Consider the following 12,500-nt stretch of genomic DNA (forward strand, 5'->3'; position numbering starts at 1 on the left):
TCTACTGACACCCCCAAATGGGCTACTGACACCCCCCCCGTGGCTACTGACCCCCCCAAATGGGCTACTGACCCCCCCTGTGGCTACTGACCCCCCCCCTGTGGCTACTGACCCCCTCATGGGGCTACTGACCCCTGCCCATGGCTACTGACCCCCCCCAAATGGGCTACTGACCCCCCCCCAGGGCTACTGACACCCCCCATGGCTACTGACCCCCACCCCATGGCTACCAACCCTCCCCCATGGCTATGACACCCCCCATGGCTACTGACCCCCACCCCATGGCTACCAACCCTCCCCCATGGCTACAGACCCCCCCCCCCCGGGGCTACTGACCCCCCTATTTGGCTACTGACCCCCCTATTTGGCTACTGACCCCCCCCTGTGGCTACTGACCCTCCCATGGGCTACTGACCCCCCTATTTGGCTACTGACCCCCCTATTTGGCTACTGACCCCCCCCTGTGGCTACTGACCCTCCCATGGGCTACTGACCCCCCCAAATGGGCTACTGACCCCCCCCCCCATGGCTACTGACACCCCCCTTGTGGCTACTGACCCCCCCCATGGCTACTGACCCCCACCCCATGGCTACCAACCCTCCCCCATGGCTACAGACCCCCCAAATGGGCTACTGACACCCCCCTGTGGCTACTGACCCCCCCAAATGGGCTACTGACACCCCCTGTGGCTACTGACCCCCCCAAATGGGCTACTGACCCCCCCCCTGTGGCTACTGACCCCCCCAAATGGGCTACTGACCCCCCCTGCCCGCAGGTCAGCGCTGCTCTGCTGGGTTTGTGCCTTCGGGAGCTTTTCCAGTTCCGTCTGGTCCAAACCGACCCCAACTGGGCCAATTTCCTCTATGACCCCCAGGAGGAGACGGTGAGGGGAGGGCACAGCCCCCCAAAACCTTCCCCTGGCCCCCCAAAACCTTCCCCTGACCCCCCTGAGCCCCCCAGAACCTCCCCAAAGCCCCCTGACCCCCAAAACCTTCCCTTGACACCCCAAAACCTCCTCCAGACCCCCCAAAACCTTCCCCTGACCCCCCAGAACCTCCCCCAGACTCCCAAAGCCTCCTGACCCCCCAAAACCTTCCCTGACCCCCCAAACCTTCCCCTGACCCCAAAAGCCCCCCCGGCCCCCCAGAACCTCCCCAAAGCCCCCTGACCCCCAAAACCTTCCCTTGACACCCCAAAACCTCCTCCAGACCCCCCAAAACCTCCCCCTGACACCCCAAAACCTTCCCCTGATCCCCCTGAGCCCCCCTGGCACCCCAAAACCTCCCCAAAGCTCCTTGACCCCCAAAACCTTCCCCTGACCCCCAAAACCTTCCCCTGACCCCCAAAAACCTTCCTCAGACTCCCCAAAGCCCCCTCTGGCCCCCCAGAACCTCCCCAAAGCCCCCTGACACCCCAAAACCTTCCCCTGACCCCCCAAAACCTTCCCCTGACCCCCCTGAGCCCCCAGAACCTCCCCAAAGCCCCCTGACACCCCAAAACCTTCCCCTGACCCCCAAAACCTTCCCCTGACCCCAAAGCCCCCCCGGCCCCCAGAACCTCCCCAAAGCCCCTGACCCCCAAAACCTTCCCTTGACACCCCAAAACCTCCTCCAGACCCCCCAAAACCTCCCCCTGACACCCCAAAACCTTCCCCTGATCCCCCTGAGCCCCCCCTGGCACCCCAAAACCTCCCCAAAGCTCCTTGACCCCCAAAACCTTCCCCTGACCCCCCCCAAAACCTCCCCAAAGCCCCCTGACCCCCCAAAACCTTCCTCAGACTCCCCAAAACCTCCCCCTGACACCCCAAAACTTTCCCCTGACCCCCCAAAACCTCACTCTGACTCCCCCAAAGCCCCCTGAGCCCCCAAAACCTCCTCCAGACCCCCCCAAAGTCCCCCTGAACCTCAAAACCTTCCCCTGACACCCCAAAATCTCCCCTGAGCCCCCCCTGAACCCCCAAAACCTCACTCTGACCCCCCAAAACCCCCTGAGACCCAAAAACCTCCCCAGACCCCTCAAAACCTCCCCCTGACCCCCCAAAACCTCCCCCTGACCCCCCCAAAGCCCCCTGACCCCCCAAAACCTCCCCCAGACACCCCAAAACCTCCCCTGACCCCTCAAACCTTCCCCTGACCCCCTCAAAACCTCCCCCAGAGCCCCCCAAAACCCTTTGACCCCCCAAAATCTTCCCCTAAATCCCCCCCAAATCCCCTCAACCACCCCCCCAAGCCCCCCCTGAACCCCCAAATCCTCCCAGAGCACCCCCAAATCCCCTCAACTCATCCCAAAGCACCCCCAAACCCCCCAGAGCACCCCCAAATCCCCCCAGCCACCCCCAGAGCACCCCCAAACCCCCGAACCCATCCCTGAGCACCCCAAAGCACCCCCAATTCCTCCTGAACCCCCCTTGAGCACCCCTAAACCCCCCAGAGCACCCCAAATCCCCCCAGCCACCCCCAGAGCACCCCCAAACCCCCCCAACTCATCCAAAGCACCCCCAAACCCCCCAGAGCACCCCCAAATCCCCCCAGAGCACCCCCAAATCCCCCCAACTCATCCCAAAGCACCCCCAAACCACCCAGAGCACCCCCAAATCCCCCCAACCACCCCCAGAGCACCCCCAAATCCCCCCAGAGCACCCCAAATCCCCCAGAGCACCCCCAAATCCCCCCCCAAACCTCCCTTAGCCCCCCCAAACCTCCTTGACCTCCTCAAACCTTCCCTGTGCCCCCTCTTAGGCCCCCACAAACCCCCCCAAGCACACCCCAAACCCCCCTGAGCACCCCAAAGCCCCCCTTAGTCCCCCCCCGGGCACCCCAAACCCCCCTGAGCCCCCCAAACCCCCCTGAGCACCCCAAAGCACCCCCAATCCCTCCTGAACCCCTCTTGAGCACCCCTAAAACCCCCCAACCCCCCCAGAACACCCCCAAATCCCCCCAACTCATCCCAAAGCACCCCCAAACCCCCCCAGAGCACCCCCAAACCCCCCAGAGCACCCCCAAACCCCCCAACTCATCCCAAAGCACCCCAAACCCCCCAGAGCACCCCCAAACCCCCCCAACTCATCCCAAAGCACCCCCAAACCCCCCAGAGCACCCCCAAATCCCCCAACCACCCCCAGAGCACCCCCAAATCCCCCCAGAGCACCCCCAAATCCCCCAACCACCCCCAGAGCACCCCCAAATCCCCCCAACTCATCCCAAAGCACCCCCAAACCCCCCAGAGCACCCCAAATCCCCCCAACCACCCCCAGAGCACCCCCAAATCCCCCCAGAGCACCCCCAAATCCCCCCAACCACCCCCAGAGCACCCCCAAATCCCCCCAACTCATCCCAAAGCACCCCAAAGCACCCCCAATTCCTCCTGAACCCCCCTTGAGCACCCCTAAACCCCCCAGAGCACCCCCAAATCCTCCCAACCACCCCCCAGAGCACCCCCAAACCCCCCAGAGCACCCCCAAACCCCCCAACTCATCCCAAAGCACCCCCAAACCCCCCAGAGCGCCCCCAAATCCCCCCAACCACCCCCAGAACACCCCCAAATCCCCCCAGAGCAACCCCCAAATCCCCCAACCACCCCCCAGAGCACCCCCAAATCCCCCCAACTCATCCCAAAGCACCCCCAAACCCCCCAGAGCGCCCCCAAATCCCCCCAACCACCCCCAGAGCACCCCCAAACCCCCCAGAGCACCCCCAAATCCCCCCAACTCATCCCAAAGCACCCCCAAATCCCCCAGAGCGCCCCCAAATCCCCCCAACCACCCCCAGAGCACCCCCAAACCCCCCAGAGCACCCCCAAATCCCCCCAACTCATCCCAAAGCACCCCCAAATCCCCCAGAGCACCCCAAATCCCCCCCAAACCTCCCCTTAGCCCCCCCAAACCCCCTTGACCTCCTCAAACCTTCCCTGTGCCCCCTCTTAGGCCCCCACAAACCCCCCCAAGCACACCCCAAACCCCCCTGAGCACCCCAAAGCCCCCCTTAGTCCCCCCCCGGGCACCCCAAACCCCCCTGAGCCCCCCAAACCCCCCCTGAGCACCCCAAAGCACCCCCAATCCCTCCTGAACCCCTCTTGAGCACCCCTAAACCCCCCAACCCCCCCCAGAACACCCCCAATCCCCCCAACTCATCCCAAAGCACCCCCAAACCCCCCCAGAGCACCCCCAAACCCCCCAGAGCACCCCCAAACCCCCCCTGAGCACCCCAAAGCACCCCCAAACCCCCCAGAGCACCCCCAAATCCCCCCAACTCATCCCAAAGCACCCCCAAACCCCCCAGAGCACCCCCAAATCCCCCCAACCACCCCCAGAGCACCCCCAAATCCCCCCAGAGCACCCCCAAATCCCCCCAACCACCCCCAGAGCACCCCCAAATCCCCCAACTCATCCCAAAGCACCCCCAAACCCCCCAGAGCACCCCCAAATCCCCCCAACCACCCCCAGAGCACCCCCAAACCCCCCAACCCATCCCTGAGCACCCCAAAGCACCCCCAATTCCTCCTGAACCCCCCTTGAGCACCCCTAAACCCCCCAGAGCACCCCAAAATCCCCCCAACCACCCCCCAGAGCACCCCCAAACCCCCCCAACTCATCCCAAAGCACCCCCAAACCCCCCAGAGCACCCCCAAATCCCCCCAACTCATCCCAAAGCACCCCAAACCACCCAAAGCACCCCAAACCCCCCCAGAGCACCCCCAAACCCCCCAGAGCACCCCCAGAGCACCCCCAAATCCCCCCAGAGCACCCCAAACCCCCCTGAGCCCCCCAATTCCCCCCAGCTGACTCTGCTGGATTTTGGGGCCACTCGCTCCTTCAGTAAGGAATTCACTGACCACTACATCGAGGTACATTTGGGGGGGCTGCTGAGGTTTGGGGGGGCTGCTGGGGATTTGGGGGGGCTGTTGGGGTTTGGGGGGCTGTTGGGGATTTGGGGGGGCTGTTGGGGTTTGGGGGACTGTTGGGGTTTGGGGGCTGCTGGGGATTTGGGGGGGCTGCTGGAGTTTGGGGGGATTGTTGGGGTTTGGGGGGGCTGCTGGGGATTTGGGGGGACTGTTGGGGTTTGGGGGGGCTGCTGGGGATTTGGGGGGGCTGCTGGAGTTTGGGGGGGCTGCTGGGGCTTTGGGGGGCTGCTGGGGTTTGGGGGCTGTTAGATTTGGGGGGCTGCTGGGGTTTGGGGGGGCTGTTGGGGTTTGGGGGGCTGCTGGGGTTTGGGGGGCTGCTGGGGATTTGGGGGGGCTGCTGGGGATTTGGGGGGGCTGTTGGGGTTTGGGGGGCTGCTGGGGATTTGGGGGGGCTGCTGGAGTTTGGGGGGGCTGCTGGGGCTTTGGGGGGCTGCTGGGGTTTGGGGGGCTGTTAGATTTGGGGGGCTTGCTGGGGTTTGGGGGGGCTGTTGGGGTTTGGGGGGCTGTTGGGGATTTGGGGGACTGTTGGGGTTTGGGGGGCTGCTGGGGCTTTGGGGGCTGCTGGGGTTTGGGGGCTGTTAGATTTGGGGGGCTGCTGGGGTTTGGGGGGGCTGTTGGGGTTTGGGGGGGCTGCTGGGGATTTGGGGGGACTGTTGGGGTTTGGGGGGCTGCTGGGGATTTGGGGGGGCTGCTGGAGTTTGGGGGGACTGTTGGGGTTTGGGGGGGCTGCTGGGATTTGGGGGGACTGTTGGGGTTTGGGGGGCTGCTGGGGATTTGGGGGGACTGTTGGGGTTTGGGGGGCTGCTGGGCTTTGGGGGGCTGCTGGGTTTGGGGGCTGTTAGATTTGGGGGGCTGCTGGGTTTGGGGGGGCTGTTGGGGTTTGGGGGGGCTGCTGGGGTTTGGGGGGGCTGCTGGGGATTTGGGGGGGCTGCTGGGGTTTGAAGGCTGTTAGATTTGGGGGGCTGCTGTGGTTTGGGGGAGCAGTTGGGGCTTGGGGGGCTGCTGGGGCTTTGGGGGGCTGCTGGAGTTTGGGGGGGCTGCTGGAGTTTGGGGGGGCTGCTGGGGTTTGGGGAGCTGCTGGGGCTTTGGGGGCTACTGGGGATTTGGGGGGGCTGTTAGGTTTGGGGGGGCTGCTGGGGTTTGGGGGGCTGCTGGGGCTTTGGGGGGCTGCTGGGGTTTGGGGGGCTACTGGGGATTTGGGGGGGCTGTTAGGTTTGGGGGGGCTGCTGGGGCTTTGGGGGGCTGCTGGGGATTTGGGGGGGCTGCTGGAGTTTGGGGGGATTGTTGGGGTTTGGGGGGGCTGCTGGGGATTTGGGGGGACTGTTGAGGTTTGGGGGGGCTGCTGGGGATTTGGGGGGGCTGCTGGAGTTTGGGGGGGCTGCTGGGGCTTTGGGGGGCTGCTGGGGTTTGGGGGCTGTTAGATTTGGGGGGCTTGCTGGGGTTTGGGGGGGCTGCTGGGGATTTGGGGGGGACTGTTGGGGTTTGGGGGGGCTGCTGGGGATTTGGGGGGGCTGCTGGAGTTTGGGGGGGCTGCTGGGGCTTTGGGGGATTGTTGGGGTTTGGGGGGGCTGCTGGGGATTTGGGGGGACTGTTGGGGTTGGGGGGCTGTTGGGGATTTGGGGGGGCTGTTGGGGTTTGGGGGACTGTTGGGGTTTGGGGGGCTGCTGGGGATTTGGGGGGGCTGCTGGAGTTTGGGGGGACTGTTGGGGTTTGGGGGGCTGCTGGGGATTTGGGGGGATTGTTGGGGTTTGGGGGGACTGCTGGGATTTGGGGGGGCTGCTGGAGTTTGGGGGGGCTGCTGGGGATTTGGGGGGATTGTTGGGGTTTGGGGGGACTGCTGGGGATTTGGGGGGGCTGCTGGAGTTTGGGGGGACTGCTGGGGATTTGGGGGGACTGTTGGGGTTTGGGGGGCTGCTGGGGATTTGGGGGGGCTGCTGGAGTTTGGGGGGGCTGCTGGGGCTTTGGGGGGCTGCTGGGGTTTGGGGGCTGTTAGATTTGGGGGGCTGCTGGGGTTTGGGGGGGCTGTTGGGGTTTGGGGGGGCTGCTGGGGTTTGGGGGGGCTGCTGGGGATTTGGGGGGGCTGCTGGGGTTTGAAGGCTGTTAGATTTTGGGGGCTGTTGGGGTTTGGGGGAGCAGTTGGGGCTTTGGGGGGCTGCTGGGGTTTGGGGCTGTTAGATTTGGGGGGCTGCTGGGTTTGGGGGGGCTGTTGGGGTTTGGGGGGGCTGTTGGGGTTTGGGGGACTGTTGGGGTTTGGGGGGCTGCTGGGATTTGGGGGGGCTGCTGGAGTTTGGGGGACTGTTGGGGTTTGGGGGGCTGCTGGGGATTTGGGGGGGCTGCTGGAGTTTGGGGGGACTGTTGGGGTTTGGGGGGACTGTTGGGGTTTGGGGGGCTGCTGGGGATTTGGGGGGCTGCTGGAGTTTGGGGGGGCTGCTGGGGATTTGGGGGGATTGTTGGGGTTTGGGGGGACTGCTGGGATTTGGGGGGGCTGCTGGAGTTTGGGGGGGCTGCTGGGGATTTGGGGGGATTGTTGGGGTTTGGGGGGACTGCTGGGGATTTGGGGGGGCTGCTGGAGTTTGGGGGGACTGCTGGGGATTTGGGGGACTGTTGGGGTTTGGGGGGCTGCTGGGGATTTGGGGGGGCTGCTGGAGTTTGGGGGGGCTGCTGGGGCTTTGGGGGGCTGCTGGTTTGGGGGCTGTTAGATTTGGGGGCTGCTGGGGTTTGGGGGGGCTGTTGGGGTTTGGGGGGGCTGCTGGGGTTTGGGGGGGCTGTTGGGGTTTGGGGGGGCTGCTGGGGATTTGGGGGGGCTGCTGGGGTTTGAAGGCTGTTAGATTTGGGGGGCTGCTGTGGTTTGGGGAGCAGTTGGGGCTTGGGGGCTGCTGGGGCTTGGGGGGCTGCTGGAGTTTGGGGGGGCTGTTGGGCTTTGGGGGGCTGCTGGAGTTTGGGGGGCTGCTGGGGTTTGGGGGGCTGCTGGGGATTTGGGGGTGCTGCTGGGGTTTGGGGGGCTACTGGGGATTTGGGGGGGCTGTTAGGTTTGGGGGGGCTGCTGGGGTTTGGGGGGCTGCTGGAGCTTTGGGCGGGCTGCTGGGGTTTGGGGGGCTACTGGGGATTTGGGGGGCTGTTAGGTTTGGGGGGGCTGCTAGGGTTTGGGGGGCTGCTGGGGCTTTGGGGGGCTGCTGGGATTTGGGAGGCTCTTTGGGTTTTGGGGGGCTGCTGCAGTTTGGGGGGGCTGCTGGAATTTGGGGGGCTGTGGGGTTTTTGGGGGCTGCTGGAGTTTTAGGGTGCTGTTGCAGTTTGGGGGAGCTGCTGGAGTTTGGGGGGGCTGTTAGGTTTGGGGGGGCTGCTGGGGTTTGGGGGAGCAGTTGGGGCTTGGGGGGGCTGCTAGGATTTGGGGAGGCTCTTTGGCTTTTGGGGGGCTGCTGCAGTTTGGGGGGGCTGCTGGGATTTGGGGGACTACTGGGGATTTAGGGGGGCTGTTAGGTTTGGGGGGGCTGCTGGGGTTTGGGGGGCTCTTGGGGTTTTTGGGGGCTGCTGGAGTTTGGGGGAGCTACTGGGGTTTGGGGTGCTGCTGGAGTTTGGGGTGCAGCTGGGGTTTGGGGGGGTCTTTGGGGGCTGCTGGAGTTTTGGGGAGCTGCTGGGGATTTGGGGGGGCTGCTGGGCTTTGGGGGGTCTTTGGGGGGCTGCTGGGGATTTGGGGGGGCTGCTGGGCTTTGGGGGGTCTTTGGGGGGCTGCTGGGGATTTGGGGGTGCTGCTGGGATTTGGGGGGGCTGCTGAAGCTTTGGGGGGGCTGCTGCAGTTTTGGGGTGCTGCTGGGCATTTGGGGGTGCTGCTGGGGATTTGGGGGGGCTACTGAAGCTTTGGGGGAGCTGCTGGGGATTTGGGGGGTCTTTGGGGGGCTGCTGGAGTTTTGGGGGGCTGCTGGGTTTGGGGGGCTGCTGGAGTTTTGGGGGGCTCCTGGGGCTTTGGGGGGTCTTTGGGGGGCTGCTGGGGATTTGGGGGGGCTACTGAAGCTTTGGGGGTGCTGCTGCAGTTTGGGGGTGCTGCTGGACTTTGGGGTCTGGGGGTGCTGCTGTGGCTTTGGGGGGGCTGTTGGGGTTTGGGGGGCTGCTGGGCTTTGGGGGGTCTTTGGGGGGGCTGCTGGGATTTGGGGGGGCTGCTGGGATTTGGGGGGCTGCTGGGAATTTGGGGGGTCTTTGGGGGGCTGCTGGGGATTTGGGGGGGCTGCTGGGGATTTGGGGGGGCTACTGAAGCTTTTGGGGTGCTGCTGCAGTTTGGGGGTGCTGCTGGGCTTTGGGGGGACTTTGGGGTCTGGGGGTGCTGCTGTGGCTTTGGGGAGCCTCTTTGTGTTTGGGGGGGCTGCTGGGATTTGGGGTGCTGCTGTGCATTTGGGGGGCTGCTGAAGCTTTGGGGGGGCTGCTGCAGTTTGGGGGTGCTGCTGGGCATTTGGGGTGCTGCTGGGGATTTGGGGGGGCTGCTGGGCTTTGGGGGGTCTTTGGGGGGGCTGCTGGGGATTTGGGGGGCTGCTGGGGATTTGGGGGGGCTACTGAAGCTTTGGGGGTGCTGCTGCAGTTTGGGGGTGCTGCTGGCCTTTGGGGGACTTTGGGGTCTGGGGGTGCTGCTGTGGCTTTGGGGAGCCTCTTTGTGTTTGGGGGGGACTGCTGGGATTTGGGGTGCTGCTGTGCATTTGGGGGGCTGCTGAAGCTTTGGGGGGGCTGCTGCAGTTTGGGGGTGCTGCTGGGCATTTGGGGGTGCTGCTGGGGATTTGGGGGGGCTACTGAAGCTTTGGGGGAGCTGCTGGGGATTTGGGGGGTCTTTGGGGGGCTACTGGGGTTTTGGGGGGCTGCTGGGGCTTTGGGGGGTCTTTGGGGGGCTGCTGGAGTTTTGGGGGGCTGCTGGGCTTTGGGGGGTCTTTGGGGGGCTGCTGAAGCTTTGGGGAGCTGCTGCAGTTTGGGGGTGCTGCTGGACTTTGGGGGGACTTTGGGGTCTGGGGGTGCTGCTGTGGCTTTGGGGCGAGCTGCTGGGGTTTTGGGGGGCTGCTGCGGTTTGGGGGGTCTTTGGGGGGCTGCTGGAGTTTTGGGGGGGCTACTGAAGCTTTGGGGTGCTGCTGCAGTTTGGGGGTGCTGCTGGGGTTTGGGGGAGCTACTGGGGTTTGGGGTGCTGCTGGGGTTTGGGGGGGTCTTTGGGGGGCTGCTGGAGTTTTGGGGGGCTGCTGGGGTTTGGGGGAGCTACTGGGGTTTGGGGTGCTGCTGGGGTTTGGGGGGTCTTTGGGGGGCTGCTGGAGTTTTGGGGGGCTGCTGGCTTTGGGGGGTCTTTGGGGGGCTACTGAAGCTTTGGGGGTGCTGCTGCAGTTTGGGGGTGCTGCTGGGCTTTGGGGGGACTTTGGGGTCTGGGGGTGCTGCTGTGGCTTTGGGGAGCCTCTTTGTGTTTGGGGGGGTGCTGCTGGGTTTTGGGGGGGCCTGTGAAGGTTTGGGGGGGCCGTTGGGATGTTGGGGTGCTCCCCCAGCCCCCCCAAATCGCTGCCCCCCAGGTGATCCGGGCAGCAGCCGACAGGGACGGGACAAGGTGCTGCAGAAGTCGCGGGACCTCGGCTTCCTCACGGGCTTCGAGACACAGGTTTGGGGGGGCCCCTCTTTTGGGGGGGCTTCTCTTTTGGGGGGCTGTTTTGGGGGGGCTTCTCTTTTGGGGGGGCTCCTTTTTGGGGGGAGAAGGGGCTTCTCATTTTGGAAGGAGCTCCTGGTTTTGGAGGGAGAGGCTCCTCATTTTGGGGGGCTCCTGGGAGGGGGGGGGGTCCAGGTTTTGGGGAGCCTTGTTCAGAGGAGCTTTTTGGGGGGGCTCCTCTTTTGGGGGGGCTTCACTTTTGGGGGACTTCACTTTTGGGGGGCTTCTCTTTTTGGGGGGCTCTTTGTAGAAGGAGCTGGTTTGGGGGGGCTTCTCTTTCTGGGGGCTCCTGTTTTGGGGGGCTCCTCTTTTGGGGGGCTCTTCTTTTTGGGGGGCTCCTGTTTTTGGGGGGCCCCTTTTTGGGGGGCTCCTCTTTTTGGGGGGCCCCTTTTGGGGGCTCTTCTTTTTGGGGGGCTCCTCTTTTGGGGGGCTTCTCTTCTTGGGGGGCTTTTTGGGGGGCTCCTCTTTTGGGGGGGCTCTTCTTCTTGGGGGGCTCCTGTTTTGGGGGGCTACTGGTTTTGGGGGGAATTCCTCTTTTTGGGGGGCTCCTCTTTTTGGGGGCTCTTCTTCTTGGGGGGCTCCCCTTTTTGGGGGGGCTCCTCTTTTGGGGGGGCTCTTCTTGGGGGACCCCTGTTTTGGGGGGGCTCCTCTTTTGGGAGGGGTCCTTTTTGGGGGGCTCCTCTTTTGGGGGGGCTCCTGGTTTTAGGGGATTCCTCTTTTGGGGGCTCCTCTTTTGGGGGGGCTCTTCTTCTTGGGGGGCTCCTGTTTTGGGGAGAGCTCCTCTTTTCGGGGGGCTCCTCTTTTTTGGGGCCTCCTGGTTTTTGGGGGGGCTCCTCTTTTGGGGGGCTCCCCTTTTTGAGAGAGACTCCTTTTTTGGGGGGGCTCCTTTTTTTGGGAGGCTCCTCTTTTGGGGGGGCTCCTCTTTTTGGGGGGCTCCTCTTTTTGGGGGGCTCCTCTTTTTTGGGGGGGGCTCCTTTTTGAGGGAGACTCCTCTTTTTGGGGGGGCTCCTCTTTTTTGGGGGGCTCCTTTTTTGGGGGGGCTCCTCTTTTTGAGAGGCTCCTCCTTTTTGAGGGAGACTCCTCTTTTGGGGGGGCTCCTCTTTTTGGGGGAGACTCCTCTGAGACTCCTCTTTTTGGGGGGCTCCTGTTTTTGGGGGACTCCTCTTTTTGGGGGGACCTCTTTTTTTTGGGGGGGCTCCTCTTTGAGAGAGACTCCTCTTTTGGAGGGGCTCCTCCTTTGGGGGGCTTCTCTTTTTGGGGGACTCTTCTTTTTGGGGGGCTCCTCTTTTGAGGGGCTCCTCTTTTTGGGGGGGGCTCCTTTTTGAGAGAGACTCCTCTTTTGGGGGGCTCCCCTTTTTGAGGGAGACTCCTCTTTTTGGGGGGGCTCCTCTTTTTTGGGGGCTCCTTTTTTGGGGGGGCTCCTTTTGAGAGAGACTCCTTTTTGGGGGGGCTCCTCTTTTGGGAAGGCTCTTTTTTTAGGGGAGCCCCTCTTTTTGGGGGGCTCCTTTTTTGGGGGACTCCTCTTTTTGGGGGGCTCCCCTTTTTGAGAGAGACTCCTCTTTTGGGGGGACTCCTCTCTTTTGGGGGGACTCCTCTCTTTTGGGGGGACTCCTCTCTTTTGAGGGAGACTCCTCTTTTGCCAGGGCTCCTCTTTTTGGGAAGGCTTCTCTTTTAGGGGGCTCCTTTTTGGGGGGGCTCCTCTTTTTGGGGGACTCTTCTTTTTAGGGGAACCCCTCTTAGGGTGCATACTTTTAGGGGCACCCTCCTCTCTCTCTCCCTTTATTTTGGGGGTGCCTCTCCCTTTAACCCTTTCCCTCCCCCCATCCCCCAGGCGTTCGAGGCAGCTCACGTGGGGGGTTTTTGGGGGGGCTCCTCTTTTGGGGGGGGCTCTTCTTCTTGGGGGGCTCCTGTTTTGGGCGGCTACTGGTTTTGGGGGATTCCTCT

General features: G+C 63.9%; 1 protein-coding gene across 1 annotated transcript in view; it reads left to right on the forward strand.

Annotated features, from left to right (window-relative positions):
* Positions 1–616: 616 nt before the first annotated feature.
* The window catches only part of LOC133629104 (atypical kinase COQ8B, mitochondrial-like), a gene marked incomplete at its 5' end in the record, with an annotated part of 14,375 nt that continues 2,491 nt past the window's right edge, over positions 617–12,500 (forward strand). Inside the window, 3 exons of the mRNA XM_062019766.1 lie at positions 617–884; positions 4,778–4,843; positions 10,426–10,511. Of these exons, the coding sequence (XP_061875750.1) occupies positions 617–884; positions 4,778–4,843; positions 10,426–10,511 (420 nt within the window). The remainder of the gene's footprint in view (positions 885–4,777; positions 4,844–10,425; positions 10,512–12,500) is intronic.

This window comes from Colius striatus, unplaced genomic scaffold (genome assembly GCF_028858725.1).
Source record: "Colius striatus isolate bColStr4 unplaced genomic scaffold, bColStr4.1.hap1 scaffold_155, whole genome shotgun sequence".
Taxonomy (NCBI): Eukaryota; Metazoa; Chordata; class Aves; order Coliiformes; family Coliidae; genus Colius; species Colius striatus.